This window comes from Topomyia yanbarensis, chromosome 1, assembly GCF_030247195.1.
Source record: "Topomyia yanbarensis strain Yona2022 chromosome 1, ASM3024719v1, whole genome shotgun sequence".
NCBI lineage: Eukaryota > Metazoa > Arthropoda > Insecta > Diptera > Culicidae > Topomyia > Topomyia yanbarensis.
The window spans coordinates 156,970,295-156,993,838 of NC_080670.1; the positions used below are offsets into that span (position 1 = coordinate 156,970,295).

Sequence of the window (23,544 nt, forward strand, 5' to 3'; positions counted from 1 at the left end):
TTTTTAGGAGATAGGATTTTTACAATGTACGTGGCATACGGTTGATTGAAATTCTTTGCGGCTTGTTTGTTTTACGGTTTGAAAATTACCTGTTTACTCAATAGTTCTACATATTATACATGAATATTATTATACCAAAATGTTTGCAAAAACGTGGAGAAATACAATATTGTATGTAAGTTACTAAATAATAGAGTGTGTTAGGACGATTCAGTAAATACGAAGAAGTTCAGAATTTTAAAATATACGTCATATAACTTTAAATTTGAAGCGATGACCTATACATTTTAATACACCAATCGGTAGTAATTTATGGCGGCTACAATTTCTGAAAAAACACATTTTCATATTTTCTCAAAAAATAGCCAAAAGTACGTAGAAGTACAGAAATTTAATTTAGTTGGCATATAACGTCGAATTCAAAGCGATAGCCTATACCTTTTTATATACCAATCGATTATAATTGATTTTGGTTACAATTTCTGGAAGAAATTTTTTAATATTTTCTCAAAAAATAGACAAAAGTACGTAGAACTACAGTAATTTCATTTAGTTGACAATTAACTTCAAGTATTCAAAGCTATCACCTATGCAATTTATACACCAATCGATTGTAATTGATTTTGGCTACAATTTCTGAAAGAACATATTTTTATATTTTCTCAAAATATAGTACAGAAATTTCATTTAGTGGGTAGATAACGTCGAATTCTAAGGGTTGATTTATACTTTTTTATACACCAATCGATTGTAATTTATGGCGGCTACAATTTTTTGAAAGAACACATTTTTATATTTTCTCAAAAACTAGACAAAATACGTAGAAGTACGGAAATTTGATGTAGTTGGCAAATAAGGTCAAATTCAAAGTGATGGCCTACACTTTTTTATACACCAACCTATTGTAATTGATAGCGGCTACAATTTCTGAAAAACACATTTTTATATTTTCTTAAAAAATAGCCAAAAGTACGTAGAAGTACGGAAATTTCATTTAGTTGGCAAATAGCGTCAAATTCAAAGTGATGAACTATACCTTTTTATATACCAATCGATTATAATTGATTTTGGTTACAATTTCTGGAAGAACGATTTTTATATTTTCTCAAAAAATAGACAAAAGTACGTAGAACTACAGTAATTTCATTTAGTTGACAAATAACTTCAAGTATTCAGAGCTATCACCTATGCAATTTATACACCAATCTATTGCAATTGATTTTAGCTACAATTTCTAAAAGAACAAATTTTTGTATTTTCTCAAAAAATAGTCAAAAATACGTATAAGCACAGAAATTTCATTTAGTGGGTAAATAACGTCGAATTCTAAGGGATGATTTATACTGTTTTATACACCAATCGATTGTAATTGATGGCGGCTACAATTTGTGAGAAAACAATTTTTATGTTTTATCCAAATAAATATATAAAATTTCCGTACTTCTGCGTATTTTGGCTAATTTTTGAGAAAATATAAAAAATTGTTCTTTCAGAAATTGTAGCCGCCATCAATTACAATAGATTGGTGTATAAATAGTGTAGGTAATCCCTTTTAATTTGCAGTTTTTTGTCAATCAAATCAAATTTCTGTACTTCTACGTATTTTTGTCGTTTTTAAGAAAATATAAAAAGTTTATCTTGCGACAATTGTAGCCGAAATCAATTACAATCGATTGGTATATATAAAAGTGTAGGCCATCACTTTGAATTTGACCTTATTTGCCAACTACATCAAATTTCCGTACTTGTACGTATTTTGTCTATTTTTTGAGAAAATAAAAAAATGTGTTCTTTCAGAAATTGTAGCCGCCATCAAGACAATCGATTGGTGTATAAAAAAGTATAAATTATCCCTTAGAATTCGACGTTATTTACCCACTAAATGAAATTTCTGTGCTTATACGTATTTTTGGCTTTTTTTGAGAAAAAATAAAAATATGTTCTTTCAGAAATTGTAACCAAAATCAATTACAATCGATTGGTATATAAAAAGGTATAAGCCATCACTTTGAATTCGACGTTATTTGCCAACTAAATGAAATTTCTGTACTTCTACGTACTTTTGGCTATTTTTTGAGAAAATATAAAAATGTGTTTTTTGAGAAATTGTAGCCGCCATCAATTACAATCGACTGGTGTATTAAAATGCATAGGTCATCGCTTCAAATTTAAAGTTATATGACGAATATTATAAAATTCTGAACTTCTTCGTATTTACTGAATCGTCCTTACATGCTCTATAATTTAGGAACTTACATACAATATTGTGTTTCTCCACGTTTGTGCAAACATTTTGATATAATAATATCCATGTATAATATGTAGAACTATTGAGTAAACAAGTAATTTTCAAACCATAAAACTAACATGTCGCAAAGAATTTCAATCAACCGTATGCCACATACATTGTAAAAATCTTATTTCCTAAAAACTCGAAAAGTATAGTAATTTTTTAAAATCTACTATTTATTGCATATATTACAAGTCTAGAAGCTCTAAGGATTGCATTGGTGTAAGGAAAGTTGAAATTGGTTGACAAACGGTCGTGATACGAATGTTTGAACAGAAAAACTCATTTCGTCTGTACTGACTCTCAATTACTGTTTTTACAATTACTTCAGATATAAAAATTTGTTTTCCATCATTCTTTGTTCACTGTGTTTATAAAAGATTTACCTATCCAATGGTGAAGAAAGAAATAAAATTGGTGAGGAAACAGCTAAGATATGGCAAGTCAAAGAAGCGTTCCCATTTTTTTCTCACTGACTTTGTTATACTCTTTTTACTGTAACTTACGGTAGACAACTCTATTCTTCTATTTTTTTGATTCGACGTATTCACAAAATACAAATCTTTCTATTGGTGAAGACAGATTTAAAATCGATTATGTAACGGCTGAGATATGACCAGTCAAAGTAAGCGTTCCCATTTTTAGACCCCCTTGGTATTCCGAGTATTAATAAGGTGGTTGCGGATAATTTTTCCTGGTTCAATGGACGAGACAGAGGACCCGTAAGTCTTGTAGATGGATAGTTGGTGGATTTCCGTCGGTTTGTAGATTGCGGTGTAACGTCAGTGGGCGAACCTCTTCATATCTCTAAGATTCAGGTCTGAGAACCGCTCTAGTTGTTGTGGTTATGTCGGTGCCTAGTTTCGAATCGCGTCAAGTAATGAGGGTTTCTTCTGAAATGGTGTCGCTAGACAAAATGTGGCGGATTGATTCAAGTAGCTGGAGCTGCCTAGGATCAGTGCTGCGAAATTTCAAAATAAGTTAACTATTTCGGCGTGCATTTACCGAAACCGACATTCAGATTAATCGCCTACCTCATTCATTAACTTTCCAACTGACTGAAATTTCATGTAGAATCGAATGCTATAGTGCAGAGGAAACATAAATTTCTTCGCTAACCAAAGCATTCATTTGTTCTTATGTGGACAGTTTGAAGGCAAAAGTTGGCATCTTCTACATCAAGCGTAAGTGAACTGCGTAGTATATCTGATGCACTTTTGCTCAATAATTCCTCTCAGAGCTAACATAGGAAGAAAATTCAGTTTGCTTCTGAAACTGAACATGTCCGAAACTGTATGTCCGAAACTGTATGTGCATTTCATTCATCGCTACAGGGATGAATTAAATTTCGTTTTCTTTCAAGTTCACGCAGGGATGTCAATTTTTTCAAGCTCTGCCTAGGATTACAAGTACCGGACCTTTTAGGTGAGTACCGGTACTACGGCACTGAAGCAGTACCGTTAGTACTGGTAAAACATCGGTACAGGAATATTTTAAGTAAACTAAAAAAGACCAGAACGAAATAAAATGTTAAAAAATATACTTGTATTGGTAAGCTTTCATTTGCTCATGTCTACCTTCTGATCTCGTCCAGAGCAGAAGCGAAAGATTACTATTAAAGCTACCAATAAAGCAAGCAATCAATATTACTGCTTTGTTTCTCATTCACTGCACAAACAGTACAGTATCGTTCCTCTGCCTGCACAGTGAAATCAAAAAAAAACTACAGAAGTGAAAGGTGAGAATTACCATTGAGACTGACTTTTAAACAATCTTCAATTATACCAAATGTGCGCTTAGTGAAACAATTCCTAAAGATGATAAAAACGTCATAAGTTTTGCTGAGGTTGGAAGCATCCTTGTGAAGAACGTCATGTAACACAACATCGAATACAACTACGTTTGAATCATGATTCCGGTGTATATGGATGATGATGAAATCGAGCTATCTCGATTTGCACCGCACACTAACCTGGAGCTCCTTAATGGAATTGTGTTGAGAATCCAGATGAAGAAACATATTCCTTCCTACCTAAATTTGGATACAAGTCATATATATATATATATATATATATATATATATATATATATATATATATATATATATATATATATATATATATATATATATATATATATATATATATATATATATATATATATATATATATATATATATATATATATATATATATATATATATATATATATATATATATATATATATATATATATATATATATATATATATATATATATATATATATATATATATTCAAACAACACTGATCACAAAATCAGGTCAGATCCCTGCGTGCCCCATTCAAATCGGGGGTAGGTATTAAATGGGCGTTCGTTCATTTATAGATTAATATTTAACACCAAAATAAGTACAGGCGTCACTGCTGTCATGGTCTGTCTCCATAACATTCTGGACGGCCAGGGCCGCTTTTAAACGCGAGATAGTGCTAAGTAAGTCCATCTGCTGCAAGGAGCTCTGTAGAGAAATAGACGTTAACCGCTGGTGCAAATGCTTGCCGTGTCGTGTTAACCAAGATCAAGTCTTTTCCCGAAGCACGACCCAACCTCATGGTCATCTACACCCTACGTCGATGAGGACGGTGGGAATGCTGGTGACATCAAGCCTCCAGCGACCAGTTCCTTATTGTGGCAAAAGAGCGGAAAGTTTCCGGACCGGACGGTATCCCCAACGTGGCACTGAAGACCGCGATTCAGACGTTTTCGGACATGTTTGGGATAGTCCTACAGAATTGCCTGGACGATGGCCTCTTCCCAGATAGATAAAAAAAATCCAGAAGCTGACGTTGTTGTCGAAACCAGAGGAATCCACCAGGAGATCCACCATCGTATCGGCCTATATGCCTGCAGGATGCTCTTGGTATGCTTCTGGAAACAGGCTGACGACTTACGCTGAAAAAAGAACGGACTATCGCAAACGCAGTTCGGCTTATGGAAAGGGATCTCGAAGGTACTGCACTCGCACAGCCATCGTGAGCACGGAGAAAGCATTGAAGTAAAAGAGAAGGGGTAATCGCTACTGTGCCGTGGTAACGATCGACGTGAAGAACGCGTTCAATAGTGCCAGCTGGGTGGCGACAGCGCTGCAAAGAATGCGGGTTCTGGAATATCTGTGCAAGAACATGGGGCGGAGGTCGATTAGGGTCACGGCGGGAGTACCTCAGGGTACCACGCTTAACCCAACGAATTGGAATTTAATGTACAATGAAAGGTACTGACCAGAGAAGTCGAGATCGTCGGCTTTGCAAATTACGTTGTTACGACCATAACCAGTACGACCCTTAAGGAGGTGGAGATGTTGACGACAGAGACAATAGGACAATCCATCCCATCGATGCGTGCGCTGAAGCACCTGAGTGTGATGATCGAAGACCGGTTAATTTACAAACAGCCATGTCGACTATGTGTGTGAGAAGGCAACAATGACAACTAGCGCATTGGCAAGGATCATGCAGAAAAACGGAGGAACAAGATACAGCGCGATACATCTCCTAGCGGGCGTCTCATTCTTAATACTGAGGTATGGCGTATCGGTCTGGGCAGCTGCGCTGAACTCAAAGTGGGGCCGGATGAAGATGAAAAATACGTTTCACCTAGCGGCTGTTTGTGTCGCGAGTGCGTACAGAACGATATCGTCGGAGGCGATATGCGAAATTGCCGGGATGATCCGCATCTGAATCACTCTGGCTGAAGACGTGGAATGCTACCAGCGGAGAAATCCACGAATTCCAAGGAGATTGGTCAGAACGGACACGTTGGCTAAGTGGCAACAAGAGTGGTACAACGCGAAGAATGGTAGGTGGACTCACCGACTCATCCCAAATGTGTCGTCTTGGGTGCATAGGAAGCATGGAGAGGTGAACTTCCATTTGACGCAGTTTTTGGCGGACTTGGATGCTTCCGGAAGTAGCTGTATCGGTTTGGATATGCATCGTCACCCCTTTTTCCGACAATATCGTTGAAGAGATGTGTGACGACGAGCATATCTGGGATGCCGTCGACAGAGTGGTTAAGAGTGTACTCTCCGAGCTGCAGAGAAAGTAACTAAGGGACCAACAAAGTAGCACCACCGGTGACAAAGCCGTCAAAAACCACGAATCGGGTTTCGGGAGGATCTTTCACCCAGTGTAGACTAAGTTCACCACTTGGGACCAGTTGAGCAGTATCCAACTTAACACAGGGTTCGGGTCGTAGAGGTGCTAATGAAGAACTGCTACTTTATTCTAAGAGGCAATAATCCCAGAAAGTTAAGGAAATGAACTGATATGTTTTTCAAGAAACGAACTGCTAGTCTGGCTTCGGAGAAGTGTTCGCCACACAATAATATTCAGTCACTCCAGATCGTGATGGTATACTTTAATGTGCTCTCAAGAAATGCGCGGATGCGTCAATTTTACCGTTGACTACTCTATCCAACTGTTCCTTCAGGCAGTGTCGTTATTCCTCCAGGTGGTAAAGGCCGATTATATTCCCTGTGTTCAAAAAATGAGATCGATGAAATGTTGAAAACTACAGATTAATTACATCGTTGTGTGCCTACTCCAAAGTTTTTGAGATCATAATGAACGATGTGCTCTTTGCATCTTGCCAAAGCTAATTTTCCCCTGATCAACATGGATTCACCAAAAAGATCAACCTCCACGAATCTCGTTTAGATCGTTTCTTTCTGTTTACGTAATAGGAACGCTGGTGTTAAGATCAATAAAATATTTACCGACTTGAAATCAACATTTGGCAGAATTGACAACGCAATACTTTTGGAACGTTTGAACCTAATATAAGTGATTTGATTCTTTGATTCGAATTGATTATCAGAGAGATTGCCAACTTTTAGAAAAAAATTAATTACGTGTTCTCTACTCCATTTTCGACTAATTCGAGTGCTCCTCAAGGAAGTAATTTGGGCCCACTCTATTCACACTCTTTATTAATGTTTGAGCTATAGTATTACCATTGTGATGTAGTATATTCTACACTGATGACGTAGAATTACACATGATCGTCAAGTATATCAGAGATTACTTCCCTTAACAACAGCTCTTGTACACTGTTAATTAATAGTGATCTTAAAACTCGCTAACAATTAGTATTCACAACTGCAGTGTAATATGCACGCCTAGAAAAAAGTGTAAATTTACGTCTCCTGACCATGGCATATACGAGCATAAAAATAGACAAAGTTTTACGTTTGATTTCGTTTAAAATGTTGAAGAGTGTATTTTATGACACTGCGCATCTTCCATCTAAACTTAAACAGAACACTACTATATTTCGTCATTTCGTCAATTACGGTTTGGTAGATTGTGGCAATTTTGGAATTACATCAACGATAAAATTCAGATTTTTTTAGTGTGTGGTATAATCGTAAGCACAAGTCAACTACTGTATTGTAGATCAGCATCTTGCGCGTGTACTACAATTGTGTGACTTTGGAGTCACTTTGGATTTTGCAGTCACTTTCCGACTTTATTATAAACAAAGCAAACCGCAAAATGACCCTCTCCGCCTTCGCTCACTGTACTATGGATTGGTACGGCCGATATTGGAATCTACCTCCATAATACGGTGTCCGTATCAAGTGACTTGGATAGCCAGAACTGAAGCAATTCAAAGAAAATTCGTTCGTTATGCATGGAGACGCCTTCCGCGGCTGGGCACTATTAATTTTCTGCTATACATAGACCGGTGTAGATTATTAGATCTTCACACGCTTGAAAGGAGAAGAAGAGTAGCCCAACCTGTTTCGCCGCTAAGATCCTTCTAGGAGAGTCAGATTCGTTGAAATTATTGAGTTAATCCTACATTTATTCACCGGAACGTGTGTTCCATCAACAAAGCTTTTTGCTATTGAAGCTTGCTTGAGCTTGAGCTTGTGCGACCACCCGTGGCCACTTCGTTATCGATCTAGACTAACTGAAGTTACACAGGTAATAAGTAAATAATTATGCTTGGGAGTAGCGAAACATTTTTCAATGTGCAACTCCTAGTAATCCTAAAGTGCTTATTCATCAATACCAGCCAAGCCAGAACGTAGATCGCGGAAGGAAAGGTAAGGAATGTTAGTCGGATTCTTGCTTTTGCTAGAGGCCGTATATACTACTGCGCACTCCACAAGTATCACGGGAGTTACTATGTATAGAAGTTGGATTCTACTTGACTCCACTATCTGGACTAGATATCGATCCATCAAACTCATGGACCGGGGACCAACGGCTTTGCTTCCCTTCCGGAGGAAGACGTGGCCTCAGATTTTTTACCCTCAGAAAAATTTCAACGACCTCGACTGGGATTGAACCCAGATCAACTGGGATGAGTGGCGGTCACGCTTACCACTCAACCACCGGCGCCGCCTCAACAAACCTTTTTGCTGTTGGAGCACAAAGACTCCCTGTATGTTGGTCATGATCCTATCTGCTTCATGTCTGCCACATTCAACGATTTGTTTGTGAATTGTGAAAAACCTTCAAGAACCGGCTATGAATGAGTTTCTGACCGGTCAGATATTTACTGATGACATTTTAATCTGTTTTAATTTGCCGCTTTTCTTTCCTACTTTTGTTTTTTTGATTATTTCGGTGTGCTAGTTTGTTTTGCAATATTTTAAATTTTTTTATTGGTAAGTTTTGTATTGTACATACTTCTTCGCTGATTTGATGTTTCACTCAAATTGACTTTTCCCCATCCTCATATTATTCAATTAAGACCAACTAGGTCAGATGATATATAAATAAATGAAAAATTAAAATAAAATTAAAAAATAAAAATTAATTTCTTCAATATGCATTTACAACACATGGTCGCGGAAATACCGCGCGTTATTTTCGCCTTAAAATGGCCCTCAGTTGTACCTGAGCACGCTAATGTAACTGTTCTGCCTGCATTCTATCCATATACGTTTACAAGCTGATTAATAATGAGCCGGGCGGCCGCGAAAGAAATGCCCAATGAATGAATGAACAAATGAATGATCGGATTTCCACACCCACCGGAAGGAAATGAAATCATTACGGCAGAAGTCCAATGGTTACCGCACTCGACCCTGAATGTCTCCTAGCTTGAAATCGACAAAATTAACAACAGCATTCTACTCTAATCAGGTCCCACTGTTACATGTATTGAATGACGAACGCGCGACGAAATTGGAAACTTGGTCAGTCGTGTCGCGTCTATAGAGACAGCGACAGAGAGAAAGAGAAACAGACAGCTCTGTCTGGCGAATTAGATAAGTGCATTGAGCCTGAGAACAACTGACAGGAAAAATTAGGTGAAGCAGGCAAAAATAACAATTGTAGTTTTTATGGGAAGGTCGAATGTCGTCAATACACCTAGCAAACGAGTACAGTCGGCTGTCCGACTGTACGGTTGATTTTGTATTCATTTCCATGTATTTAGTATAGATTTTATTAAATTCGAACCAATCAGGGTTTAAGTCCAAATTAGGTTATTCAATCCTTTCTACCATCGTTGGAAAGGGTTATGACTCGTGCCTCGTGCACCGCTGCTCTGGATGTGATCTGGTGGGCACAATTAACCTACTTCGGAATTCAAATGATATATCCGCGACTTGCACAATTTACCCACCACTATCAGATCTTATAGAAAATTACCCTCCCTAACGTCAGTGTTGAAGATCGTGGTGACGGGTGAAGTGAAACATAAATAATTATGAAAAAACGTAATTACAGACCCCGGGCTAAGCCGGGTGTTAGGCGCTGTGATTAATACCGGTATCGACTACCGTGACGCTCTGTAGCTGATCCAGGTCGACTCAAGGCCTAAGCGTATAAATATCTCTCACGATTAGCGTTTTTTTGCTTTTCTCACATCAGAAAAGCTATGCGATTGACGCGAATCTCAAATTGCAAACGAAATCACGGTCAATTTTGTGGGATCCATTGGACATTGTTCGTGGATTTATCAAATTAGAATATTTGTGAAGATACTATGTTTCTTTAGCCAAATTAGTTGCTTTTGACAGATTTGGAGCACTACGAACGCTTCCATATGCAATAATATCCAAACCTTATCAATATGATTATCGAAATTCTTGGAATTACATGTATAGATTCTTCGTTGCTCTGAAACTTGTAAATGTGAGAAAGGCATACTTACACCGCCGGGTGGATTAGGATCATTATTTTTTTGTTTTTTACAACCAATCCCAATTAGTAATAAATGCCCGCTCTTTCTGCTCTTCCAGATCTAACATGATACTGTGCATCGATCAGCGGATAGCCTCGGTGTCGTCTATAGCTATAGCCTCTTCCACGTTGCCATTTTCGCACTGGAGCCTTCTGCTGCTCGGCAACAAATGGAACTCCAACTGTTACTGCCTACTGGATTGCCCGCTGAAAACCTTCTACCGAAAGGAGATAATCCGGATTCGATCCCGCGGATGTGCTCCAGTACCGGGACGATATTGAAGCGATGGTTTTATTTGTGTGTTAAATTGTGATTAGTGTGTTACTGAGTGTAGTGAACTAGTGTGAGTGTGTGACCTCACGGTTAAGCTGAATTATAGAAGACTTATTAGAATTATGTCACAGCGGAAGAAGATTCTGTACGGACTGTTCGGGATCATCATTGGACTGTGCGTCGGGGCTCTCTTCCGGAACTATCGAACGCTCGAGATCGTCAGCATGTGTAACTCAATGAACAGCATGAAACAGAAGTGTAAGTATTTCAATCAAGTGATTCTTACCAACAGAAAATCGAGACTCACGGAGGGAGAACAAATCATCACTGCCAGTTTGATGAGAAAATTACCTGTCGTTCTTAAAGTTTCCACCGCAAACCGCACTGGTGTCTGTGGCCGTGTGGGTACGAGTTACTTCATCCACTTTGAGAGGGCTGACGAGTGTGGGTCTGGATATTTTACCGCCGCCTATGATTGTTAAATTGTAGCTGATGAGAAAATTGCTGTTCGGCCATCGTCGACGGTTCTTGGCTTTCTTCCGCGAAACACAAACCCGGTCCCGAAAAAAACCACGTCTGGGTTTGTCCGTCCGTCTTATTGTCTGTTCGTTTGAAGATGTTCGGTGAAGGTCTTGTCGTGGATGGAAAATAAAATGTTCGGAGTGACTCTTATCAGACGTAAGAATAGATTTAATTCATCTAGCAGTGTTTATTGAGAAAAACTGCCAAGTGAGTCGGATTGTTTTGACCTTATAAGAGTCACTACAAACGTTATATTTCTAATACACAATAAAAACTTTACAGAACAGTTTTGTTTATTAACTATGCGATTGTCGTAGGGCTTAATTTTACTATTTTTTTTACAAACTCTATATTGCTAATATTGCCCCAGTAACAATTTTACTTCTATGGTACACTTGAAGATATCTTCAAGACTAGACTCATAAAATCGAACATATGACCAACTACTCTGTAAAACTGCTTCAAGACTTTAAACTCCCTTTGAAGCGAAAGAGACGTATACATTAGAAGGTTCTCAAGAGCATTTTCCAAGGTTCTCTTAAAACTTTTAGGCTTTATCGATACATTTTTATAGTAATGTTCATGACCTACATCAAACTATGATTAAACTACCATAAGTTTTGGTATTCCGAAAATCGAGTTTTTACATAGAACCGGAGGGCCAAAATTCTTATATCATTCGACTGATTTCGACGAGTTTGGCAAATACACTTTGCGTATGTATGTGACCATCGATCGCACAAAGGAGTTCCTGATATACCTGTACCACCTAATACTTACTTTTTGCGTGTCATAGAGAAAGTTTTTGCCAAGTTTTTGCGAGTTATCCTACTGGAGATGTAGAGCTACGTTCTCGGAAGGGCACCCCGTCAGAATCACTCAGTACAATTGCAGACGATACGGGAAATGTCACCCACTAAAACTCTGCTTTAGGCCAATTGCAGCGGACTGCGATTCTGAATGTGTTCGTTACATACGTCCGGGCGTAGGGACTTCACGATCTTATGTATCATCGCGAAGGGCTCGAGCATTTGTAGTTAATCTGTTCAATCGCGCTTGCGTTTGTATGTCGCATGTACTAACGTGTATGTAACTTCTAGTGTATAAATTATGTTTTATAGCCGTGTGTCCATTCGTATATTCGTATACATTTGTATGTTAACGTTTTTGTAGCGTGTATGTGACTTTGCGTGTATAAATTCGATTTTATAACCGTGTGTCCGCAGATTCGCGTGTGTTTTAGAAGATTGCGGGGATCGTTAATCTAATACTTCATTTTCAGTGTACGGTTCAGATGCTAGAAGAGAGTGGGTTCTCTCATATCACTAGAGTTCCTGGTCATGTCGACATTGATCGTGTTGTTTAGTGTATATGAGCGACATTTTTGTTTGATCCACCTAAAGGCATTATTGGACGTATGCTACTATGGCCGAGAGTAGGGACTTCTGGGCATAACCGATTCATGATCGCGCGAAGGGGAAATGGGCCAATTCAGACCGCTGGCCAATTTGAACCCCCAGCTGTTTCTCAGTTATGGTAATATTATGAAAAGCTCATTCATGGCTGTCATATAGCTCTGTTCTATCTCACAAAATTTTGCGGTTCTCAGTTTTCGTGTGCGTGCGCTAGGGGCGAATTTCTTTTCGGAGCGAACTTTTTGAAAAATGTGTAAGACGAAAAATAAGATTTTTGTTGGCAACAACAACTTATTAAATCAAGTACATTACCATAATTATGGATCTGCCGGACAATATATTTTATTTAATATCTGGTTTTGGGTGAGACGATCAACTGTTTTCGTTTAATCGGTGTGTGAATAATAGAATACGGACTGGTCCAATTCGGACCTTTTACCCTATATACGAGATTTCGCAAAAACCGTTTGAGAGGAAAGTGTGTGCCGTCAATCGAACTTTCAGTAAAACATAAATTTTATGACATAGAATATAAATTTTTTTTTACTGTTACGAACAATGCAGAAGAAAATACGAATCGGAACAATCGGCAAATACCTACGCGACGAAATAAGGACTACGATTGGAAACTCGGAACATGAAACTGCAGGTCACTCTGCTCTCCAGCTTTCGACAGGATAATCTAGGATGAATTCCAACCACGCAACTTTGAAGTCGTAGCACTGCAGGAACTTTTCTAGACAGGGCAAAAGGTATGGAAAATCAACGATGCGTGAGCTTCGCAGCCTTCCGTGGCATGGTACTCTGAAGTACCTTCTTCCCCCGAAAAGATGCGTATGCGCAAAGCCACCTGGAGATCACCTGACCAACGCACCGAAAACCACATCGATCACGTTCTAATCGACGGGCGATTCTTCTCTGATATCACCAACGTTCGTACCTACCGCAGTGCGAATATAGATTCGTACAATTACCTAGTGGCAGTATGCATGCGCTCAAAACTCTCGACGGTGTACAACACTCGTGGAAGTCGGGCGCCAAGGCCCAACATCGCGCCACTTCCGGACGCCGGGGTTGCCCAAGACTACGCACAGGGGTTGAAAGCAGCACTACCCACGAAAGAATAGCTGGGTGCAGCTACTCTTAAAGATGACTGGAGGGAAATCCGTTCCGCCATACGAAGTACTGCTATGGCGGCACTAGGTACAGCGATTCCGAATCGAGGAAACGACTGGTTCGATGACGAATGTAAGCAGTTAATAGAGGAGAAAAATGCAGCACGGGCGATGATGCTGCAGCACGGAAGCTATTAAAATACGAAGGTAAAATACTGGCTAGAGCGCTGCACTGGGTAATCGCCAAAATGTGGGAGGAGGAGATTCTTCCGGAGGAGTAGATGGAGGGTGTCGTTTGCCCAATCTACAAAAAGGGTGACAAGTTGGATTGCTGCATCTATCGCGCGATCACACTACTTAGCACCGCCTACAAGGTCCTCTCCCAAATTCTTTGCCGCCGATTGTCACCATTTGCAAGGGAGTTCGTGGGGCACTACCAAGCGGGATTCATGGGTTCCCGCGCCATCACGGACCAAACATTCGCGTTTCGGCAGGTTCTGCAGAAGTGCCGCGAATACAACATGCCCACACATTATTTGTTCATCGATTTCAAATCGGCATATGACACAATCGATTGAGATCAGCTATGGCAGATAATGCAAGCGTACGGTTTTCCGGATAAGCTAACACGATTAGTCAAAGCGACGATGGATCGGGTGATGTGCGTTGTTCGACTCCCTTTGAATCTCGAAGAGGGTTACGGCAAGGTGATGGTCTATCGTGCCTGTTGTTCAAAGTTGCGTTAGAAGGTGTAATTAGGAGATCGGGGATAGACACGAGTGGCACGATCTTCAGGAAGTCCGTCCGTCCAGCTTCTTGGCTTCACCAACGACATTGACATAATGACACGGAACTTTCAGGCGATGTCGGAAACGTACATCAGACTGAAAACTAAAGCCAGCAGGATTGGACTTGCCATCAACGTTTCGAAGACAAAATACATGAGAGGAAGAGGTTCTCGAGACGACAATGTGAACCTCCCATCCCGAGTGCGGATTGACGGTGATTATCTACAAGACGCTGATTAGACCGATGGTCCTCTACGACCACGAGACCTGAACTATGCTCGTGGAGGACCAACGCGCCCTTGGAGTTTTCGAACGAAAGGTGTTGCGTACCATCTATGGTGGCGTACAGATGGAAGACGTAACGTGGTGCAGGCGAATGAACCATGGATTGCATCAGCTGCTGGAAGAACCATCTATCGCGCATACCGCTAAAATAGGACGTTTGCGGTGGGCTGGACACATCGTAAGAATGTCAGACGACGACCCGGTGAAGATGATTCTTGAAGGCGACTCTACAGGAACAAGACGACGGGGCGCACAGCGAGTCCGCTGGATCGACCAGATAGAGGACGACCTGAGGACCCTTCGAAGACTGCGAAGCTGTCGACAAGCAGCAATGGACCCAGTGGAGTGGAGACGGATTCTGCATACAGCAAGAGCCAACAAGGCTCTAGCCTGAACGTAGTAGTAGAACAAAGAAACAGTTCGAAATTTTTGGGCGTCTTTCTGACCTGTCGAACTCGGTTCTCGGAGAGGCTCCATGTCAGAATCACTCACTTCAATTGTGAACAAGATGGGAAACTTAAATAATGCTTAAGGCAAATAGCAAAGGGCCGGGGTTCTGATCGTGGTATTAAGCGTACGGTTTAGGGTCGGAACGTGAACATTTCTTTGTTGCGTGAGAACGAACGAATGTATGTTCGCGTTTAAGACCGCGCTTTCAAAATTTATAGGTGTATTATCTTCATCTAATCACCGGACCATTTCAAAACTTTCGAGACCGCGAGCGTACTCGTACTAAAATGTATTCGTAAAAAGAACGAAAACACAATGCACGAATCCATTCATCGTTCTCTGCAACGAAACATTTCGTTTAAATCACAAAAAATATTTTCGTCATATACTATAAATTTCGTGCAACGTACAGTGAATATGCCAAATAACAAACACTGTCTATTTTGGCACCATTATGAAGGGTGCCACACTATTTCATTAATAACTCAACCTTCAATCGATGGAGCGTAACAATGGGCATCAACATTTTTGTTTCATTATTGTAAACCAATATAATAATACAATTGGCCTGAAGAAGTTGAAATTTTCGTATTAATGAGCACACCAAAAAATCGAAACGAGTGTCCTAATTATCTCCCTACCATTTGAGTCAATGCGTTGAACAAAGATGGCAAACGCTGCTCTGACCAATTGCTTTAAATGGCGAAAATAGGCCCCATTTACCATGCATTCAATGCAAGGATTTTTTTTAGAAAATCGTTTATAATACGAAAGATGCTCGTAAATAATAGAAAGAGTTTGTACATTTCATTAAACAATTCGTCTGAGTAATGAAAGCGATTCGTTATAAGCCTACGAAAGTCATCTCGTGGTTTTTACGAAAAAATCGTAATAAAAAATTAAAACTACGAATGATTCATAATATGTACGAAAAAATTGGATTTTTACTGAAGTTTTCTGCACGAAACCTATTTGTAGCTGATTTATGAATATATTCTTTTAGTGTGGCTGTACATGATTGTTCGCGAGCGATTCGAGCGTTTGTATGTATGTTACCGTGTTCGATCGAGTAAGCGTGTGTATGTAGTGTGTGCTAGCTTATATAAAACTTCGCGTTAATAAATGCGATTGTCTAACCGTGTGGCCATATTCAAGTGGGCTCTTGAATTTTAGTACGGCCCGCGATGTTTAATTTTGAATGTACAATTCAGATGCTAGAATAATGTAAATACCCGCTTATCACTAGAATTGCCGGCATTTGTCGCTCTCAAACTTTTTGTCTAGTAGATATGAGGGTATTTTTTTGAGAATGGTCATCCTGAAGTCATGGACCTGCTAGTACCGAGGGTAGTTGGGAAGTTATCAGTTCAGATTTGGATGGGATCACGCATATGGGACTGCGTTTAGAAATTCGTAGATGTTGAAACATTCACTTAATCATGTTTATGTTTTTATGTTTGTGAGATCGCAATGGCATGTTCACGTTTGTGGCCAGGGTTATATTACCGCGGAGGGCTCGAACGTTTGTATGTGACTTGGTTTGATCGCGAGTATGAATTCGTTTGTAGCGTATAACCTCTTGCACATTCATGAGTGCGGTTGAATGGTCTTGCGAACTATTGGTTTCAATGTACGGCAGATCTGGAAGGGAGTGAGCTTCCCCAAATCACTAGAGTATCCGGCCCTGGTACTTGAAATAAATGTTTCTTATAAAGGGGCCTATTGGCTACCAGGACCAATGGTTGGGGCTTCGGCACGTGACGGATTCTTAATAGTGTCGGATCGGGCGTAAGTACAATCGCACTTGAGCCCGCGTTTTTGAATTCGTAAGCATCACCATGAAGACTTAGTCGCCGGGACGTTTACAAGATTTGGAGATCGTGGGCGTAGATATGCGTGAATGTTCACGTTAGTGTTCGGGTTTGTATTATCGCGCAAGACTCGAGCGTTTGCATGTTATTGTGCGCGTTCTTTTTATCGCTTGAGCTTTTATATATCGCATAATCTGGCGTGTTTGTAATTTTGATTTTACTAATGCGTGCTTAGAACCGTGTGGTCGTTTTCATATTCCCGCGCGGAAAATCGATTCATCACAATTTGAACTAAAATATTAGTTGATTTTTTGGTTTCGTCTAGTTGACATTTGGGCGAACTAAGTTTTTATTAAAAACAATAATCCAGCGCTGTTGATTTTATGTTGTCAGTCTCAGTCTGGATACGAACGTTTTAACCTAGCACAAAACATGAAATGCTTGCCCGAGCAAAAGCTTGAAACGCTTGTCTCAGCTCGTAACGTTTGTTTCAGTCCGGACACAATTGCATATGCCGTTACACTACCATTTCAGTCAAGACACAAACGACTGGAATTTCAACTGATCGCATTGTTGAATTAAACTGCTTCATCTTAAAATACAACATAGGATTTTTCATACGTTTTGTTCCACCGACCGACGGATGAAGGTATGGAATTCAATTATTGAATACTCCGTATGCCAGTAACTCACACGTAAATATAATATTGAGTCATATTTCTCATAATGTTATCTTTTTATGAACTGCACTCTTAAAAGAGACGAAATTGCCAAAGATATTTAAGGATTTATGATTTAAATTTCGGATGAAAGCTATAACTTTTATTTAGTCAGCCAGCACTTCATACTTATTCCACATCTAGTTTAGCATCTCAAAAAATGAAAAATAATTATCATATTGCATGTTACAAAATGTGTTAATAATTGAAATTTTACTATGTAATCGGCTAAATCTGAAATTGAAAGATTTTCACAATTTTCGACAATACTTTCAACCTTCAGTAGTATAGTAGTATTGAAAAAAGTGTCAACCAAAACCATTCCTTTATTGAAATGTTTAAAAAAACTAGTTGAAACCAACAATGAGGTCAGTTGAAATTCTGTTGGTTATGTACTGGTTCAGGTAGTTGCGTCCAGGCTAAAACAAGCATTTCAAGCTGAGACAACTACCTACCTGAACAACCGTTATGCTCGGCGTGTATGAACATAGTTGCTGTCGCTACTTTGATGTATTTCAGTAAGGTGTGCAACTTGGCTAGTTTGCTGTCATTTCGCATGATGTGCGTCTTGAGTCAAAATCAATAATAATTTTCAATAACTATTATTTAATAATCTCGAAAAATTAAAAGAAAGTTTAGTTACGTTTTTCATTTTTCTGTTGAAATCAACTAATTAAGAAAACAAGAAATTGTTTTGTTATTTTTTCATCGAATGGCTTTCAGTGCGTGTGCTTTTGAGTGTCGCCGAGAAAGAAGTCGCATAAGAAGGAACAGCACATTTATTAGACATTCATTAAGCAGAAGTTAGATGGACGTATGACTTATATACTAAACCATATTCGAGAAAGACCTTGGATATTGTGACAGCACATGAAAAAATTAACATTAGCATTCATAACAAAATTTGTCGCAACCAACGTCTTAAAGCAAATTTCTGTTTGAAGTCAATATGAAGAAATGCAATTATAGGTATTTTCCTAGTTGACACACGAATAAACTAGTATTAGTTGTTGCTAATTGAAGCATTAAGTTTACTCCAACTGATACATGCTTGAAGATGTTTGCAATACCGTCAATTCAATCTGCCTATGGGAGGGAAAAATGTTTAATCGAATTTAAAGTTTTTCTTCATACTAAAAAAGTAAATTAGTTTTGAATTTGCGAACATACGTCAGCTGTTGAAATTTGCAAACGATGTACATATATAACTTTTGGCACTGTGGGATGAGCCTGGAAATTGTGGGCCAAAAGTTCTGGCCTTCGTTTTTATATATTTCTTTTGTATAATACGAATCGGATCGTACGGGCAATTGTTAACGAATATTCGTTTCATAGGTAGACTGTATTATCGTTATCTCATGTTATTCCGTAACAAACAAATGTCAAAAGCCAAAAAGCCCAATAAATTCCTGAAACCCATTGTACCATAACATTTGACAGCATTTTCAAACTCAAAATCCACTCTTCATTTTCAACAAATCTTCGCTGCTTCAACGCGTGTTTTCCCTTCTCCACATCTCACAAGCGGCAACTTCTCTGTTATTACACCACACATCCGCGCATCGCAGCCTTCAATTGGGTGGTTTCAAGTGCAAAGTAAATTTGGTATCACGTATGAAGTTCTTTTTTGCGAGTGATCTTGTTTCAAGTGAATTTTGGACAGCCGATATGGACCCGGCTCAGATCAACCGCTAACCAGTTATAAATCAGAACTAATTATAGTGAAACGACAAATTTATTATCAAAAGAGCACATGTTTTCCTGCAGACCGGAGTTGCGGGGGTACGTTGTTTTATCTGGCGAAACTCGCCGATGTTTATTCCAAACATTCGTGCAAAAATGCATCAATCGCATCGCGCTGAATCCGAAACGCCTTGAGAGGAATGTTGATTTTAAACAAAATTCAACCGAACTTACACAAACACTTTTATGAAACACAACGACCTCCCAGATGAGAAACAGGCGGCATGTGCGCTTGGGAAGGAAATCTGATCCCTTGGGAAAACGAGTTTCAAGTACTTGCTTCTTCTAAAAACGGGCTGTGGTGCACATGTGGCTCCGATGTCTGCGAAACTGCGATCACGCGAAGAAACAAGGAAATCCGCATACATCCTGGATGATGCCCTGTGATGTTTACCTCAGTGTATAGAGTTGGAGAAATCTTTACGAGTTTCTGCGAATTTAGGTTCGTCATAAGCGACATTCGGCCGAGACATCTTAACTGGCCGTCTTCCAGTTGCAGTGCATCACTAGCTCTGTTTATTGGATAATCACATGCACTTAATAGTGACTCAATCCGATCCGACTGTCGTGTATCAAAGCATGGCAACACGCGGCAGTAGAGCGCATTGTAAGAACACAGAATAAATTCCTTTCAGCTCAGGCAGATTGCCGCATATTATGTCGACGGCTCGAGATAGCTGCGTTCCATTAGTTTGAGGTTAGGTGCATGAGTCCCTCCTGCCAGACCCTTACCAAGCCGTATTTATAGATTGATACGGTCTCGGTCTTTGAGTATTCTTCAAGGGCCTGTGCCGGAATGGTTCCATGCAGCGGAGCAGTTAGAAAAAAAAGCAATTTTCCATGTGTCTAGCTTCACAGGGACTCTTCACTCCAGTCGATTAACCTATCTGTTCGGTTGGGGTGATGGATTGGTGGGGGGTGACTTTTGATTTTTGCCTAGTGCTACTGAATGGGGGTTTAATGGAGCGCTCTTATGCTGCGGAGATTTATTGTGTACAAATTAGAATTCCTGTACTGTTTTATGACACATTGCTTATCTAGGGATGGAGGCACTCGGCTGCTCGGTTCATGGAAGGAGATTGAGAAATAAAACGTAGAATAGTTAGCATCAGAATTGGATATTACATTGCACAGTGGTCCGAATTCACAATTTAGGAAGACATTTTTTTGTAGCTATACCTTATATTTTAGAGCTACGTTGCCTTTAGGACAAATAATTAGTATCGAATAGGCTATCTGCAAATGTTGATGGTATTAGGGTGGTTCTAATTGTTAGAGTGTTTCAAAAATTATTTTCTGAATGTGGAGAGATAGAATATTACATTCTTCAGCAAAATTGTAAAGGAATTATATCATGCATTGGATAGTGTAAAAAAATATTATTCTGAGAACACAAAGCTTTTTGACGTAGAACTTACGTCTTTCTTTACTATAGTGGGTGTCATTTCAATATTTTCAAAATGGAAGCGTTACGTACACTTTGAACCTGAATAACTTTCTTCCTGCTAAACAAATTATTAATCTTATTACACAAATCGAAAGGAGAACGTTCAACGCTTACTACCGTAACTTTGTTTGATATGTAAAATAGGGCATTGCAAAAATTTTTTTTTGAATTCTCGAAGGCCCCCTCTCTCATATTGTGACAAATGTCAAAGTAAGCTTAGATGCCAAATTTCACGTCATTTGGACAATTTTAGACCCCCGCCCACTTCGCTTGAAATTTTTTGAAATTGGTGCTATGGGAAAATATGGAGGAAAAATACATTAAATGCTATAACTTTTGAAGTAGCAAATCAGCAATCAGAAAATTACAATTTATACCTGTTTTGTTAGGAAATAATCTTAGTATTTGAATGGAGATATTTTTGTTTCTAGGAAAATAGGGGAAAGTGGGGTACTGGGTTCTTTTGGCCCCGAAATCTCCTATTTTTAATGATTTTTCTGCTCCGTGATGCAAATCATACATATATCGTAGTTTTTCTAATGTGAAAAAATCTCAAAAATCGATCGGAGCCTTTTTGACTTTTGTCCGAATACGAGAAGTTGGGGTTAAATGGTCTTTTGTCATTCATATTAAACTTCATCATCTTCTCGTAAACATATCTCTATTATTCTTCACTCAATTTTCATAAACTATACCTTGTTGAACGTGGAAAATCCTTAGGATTATAACAAAAATAGACTCGTTACCGGTAAAATTCAGGAACATCAAATTATCTGACATATAGTGTCGATTTCACATTTTTATCATAACATCGCACATATTAACTCCATTTAACGACATAATTCTTATTTAATTTACTACTTTTAGTGTAAAATATGCTTAGGGATCACATGAGAAAAGTTTCATTCCTGGAAAATAGGGGAAGTTGAGGTATCAGGACAAATAATGAAAAAAATGAGATTTGTAGATTAAATATAAAAAAGTTTGATGTTTCTGAATTTACCTCTAACGTTTTTATTTTTGTTTTATTTCTTAGAATTTTACACGTTCAACAAGTTACATTTTATGAAAATTGATTGAAGAATAATAGAGATATATACATGAGAATATGATAAAATTTAATATGAATGACAAAAAGCCCTATAACCCCAACTTCTCGTATTCTGACAAAGGTCAAAGGGGTTCCGTTCGATTTCTAAGATTTTTTCACATAAGAAAAACTACAAAATATGTATGATTTGCATCACGGAGCAGAAAAATCATTAAAAATATGGGATTTTGGGGCAAAAATGACCCAGTACCCCACTTTCCCGTATTTTTCTAGAAACAAAAATATCTCCATTCAAATACTAAGATTATTTTCTTTCAAAAGAGGTATAAATTGTAATTTTCTGATTGCTACTTCAAAAGTTATAGCATTAAATGTAATTTTCCCTTATATTTTCCCATAGTACCCATTTCAAAAAAATTCAAGCGAAGTGGGCGGGGGTCTAAAATTGTCCAAATGATGTGAAATTTGGCATTAGAGCTTACTTTGACATTTGTCACAATATGAGAGGGGGCCTTCGAGAATTCAAAAAAAAATTTTTTTTTGCAATGCCCTAATGTAAAACTTGTTTAAATAGTTGAATTTTTTTTAATGCGAATCAACATAAATTCTAGAGCCTACAAATATATGTGTCACACATTTTCTCAAAGCCAGAGGTGTGTGAGACACAGAACAGAACATACGTGCGTGGCAGGTGTGCCGTTCATTGAGAAGCTGCATCGGAAAAATTTGTTCCGTGCGGGTTAGTAGAGGATACTGTTGCCGAAAACATTTGCTTGGGCCAAGCTAGATAATAAATTAACCTATTCTTAAAGTATAGCGGTAGTGGATCGTCTTGTTATTCTGATTGTATAGCCCTTTTCAGGATTCTACCATGAAGTAAACAATATTTTTTGAGTATTTTCCGTAACCGCTAGTAACAGTGAAAATTCGAATTGCATTCGATTGCTAGTTGAACAGTAGGCCACCAATCAAATCACAGCTAATGCTTTTTCACAATCATTTCCATCGTAATTCTTGGTGGTCGTATCCCCTGCGAAATTTATTACGCAATCATGAGAATATTTTCTGACAGATCGCACAAAAATAAATTCCATTTGGAACAGCGGCAATAATTGACGTCGAAGAACAACTCGGTAGCTTCAACTGTCAAACATTACTCAACAAAATATTTTCTTACTTCTGATTAATTGGACAGCCATAGTTAAAGTTAAAATAATGAGCCCGATGAAAGGAAAGTTAGTTTCCAAAACTAGGGGTGGGTAATGTCCGAGACATAACCGCAGTGTTGACGTAGGACTATTCTTTGGCGCAACATACTGCTTCTTTCTCTTTCAAATGGCTTAATTTACATATCAAGTAATTAAGTTTGATTCACCGGGATCAGTAAAATTTTCCTGGGGATTTGAATAGTATCCCGTTCGACAATCAATTCAGAAACAATTTTTTTTCTTATT

At 38.6% G+C, this 23,544-nt stretch overlaps 1 protein-coding gene across 6 annotated transcripts in view; it reads left to right on the forward strand.

Annotated features, from left to right (window-relative positions):
• LOC131678720 (chondroitin sulfate synthase 1) overlaps positions 1-23,544 on the forward strand; it is an 83,826-nt gene that overhangs the window by 47,261 nt on the left and 13,021 nt on the right. For 5 of the 6 annotated variants that reach the window (XM_058959006.1, XM_058958999.1, XM_058959037.1 and 2 more), the window contains exon 2: positions 10,530-11,002. In XM_058959006.1, coding sequence (XP_058814989.1) covers positions 10,867-11,002 — 136 coding nt within the window. In that variant the 5' untranslated portion in view covers positions 10,530-10,866. Of the gene's footprint in view, positions 1-4,008; positions 4,029-10,529; positions 11,003-23,544 lie in introns of those variants that run through there. The other variant, XM_058959023.1, reaches the window with a different exon arrangement.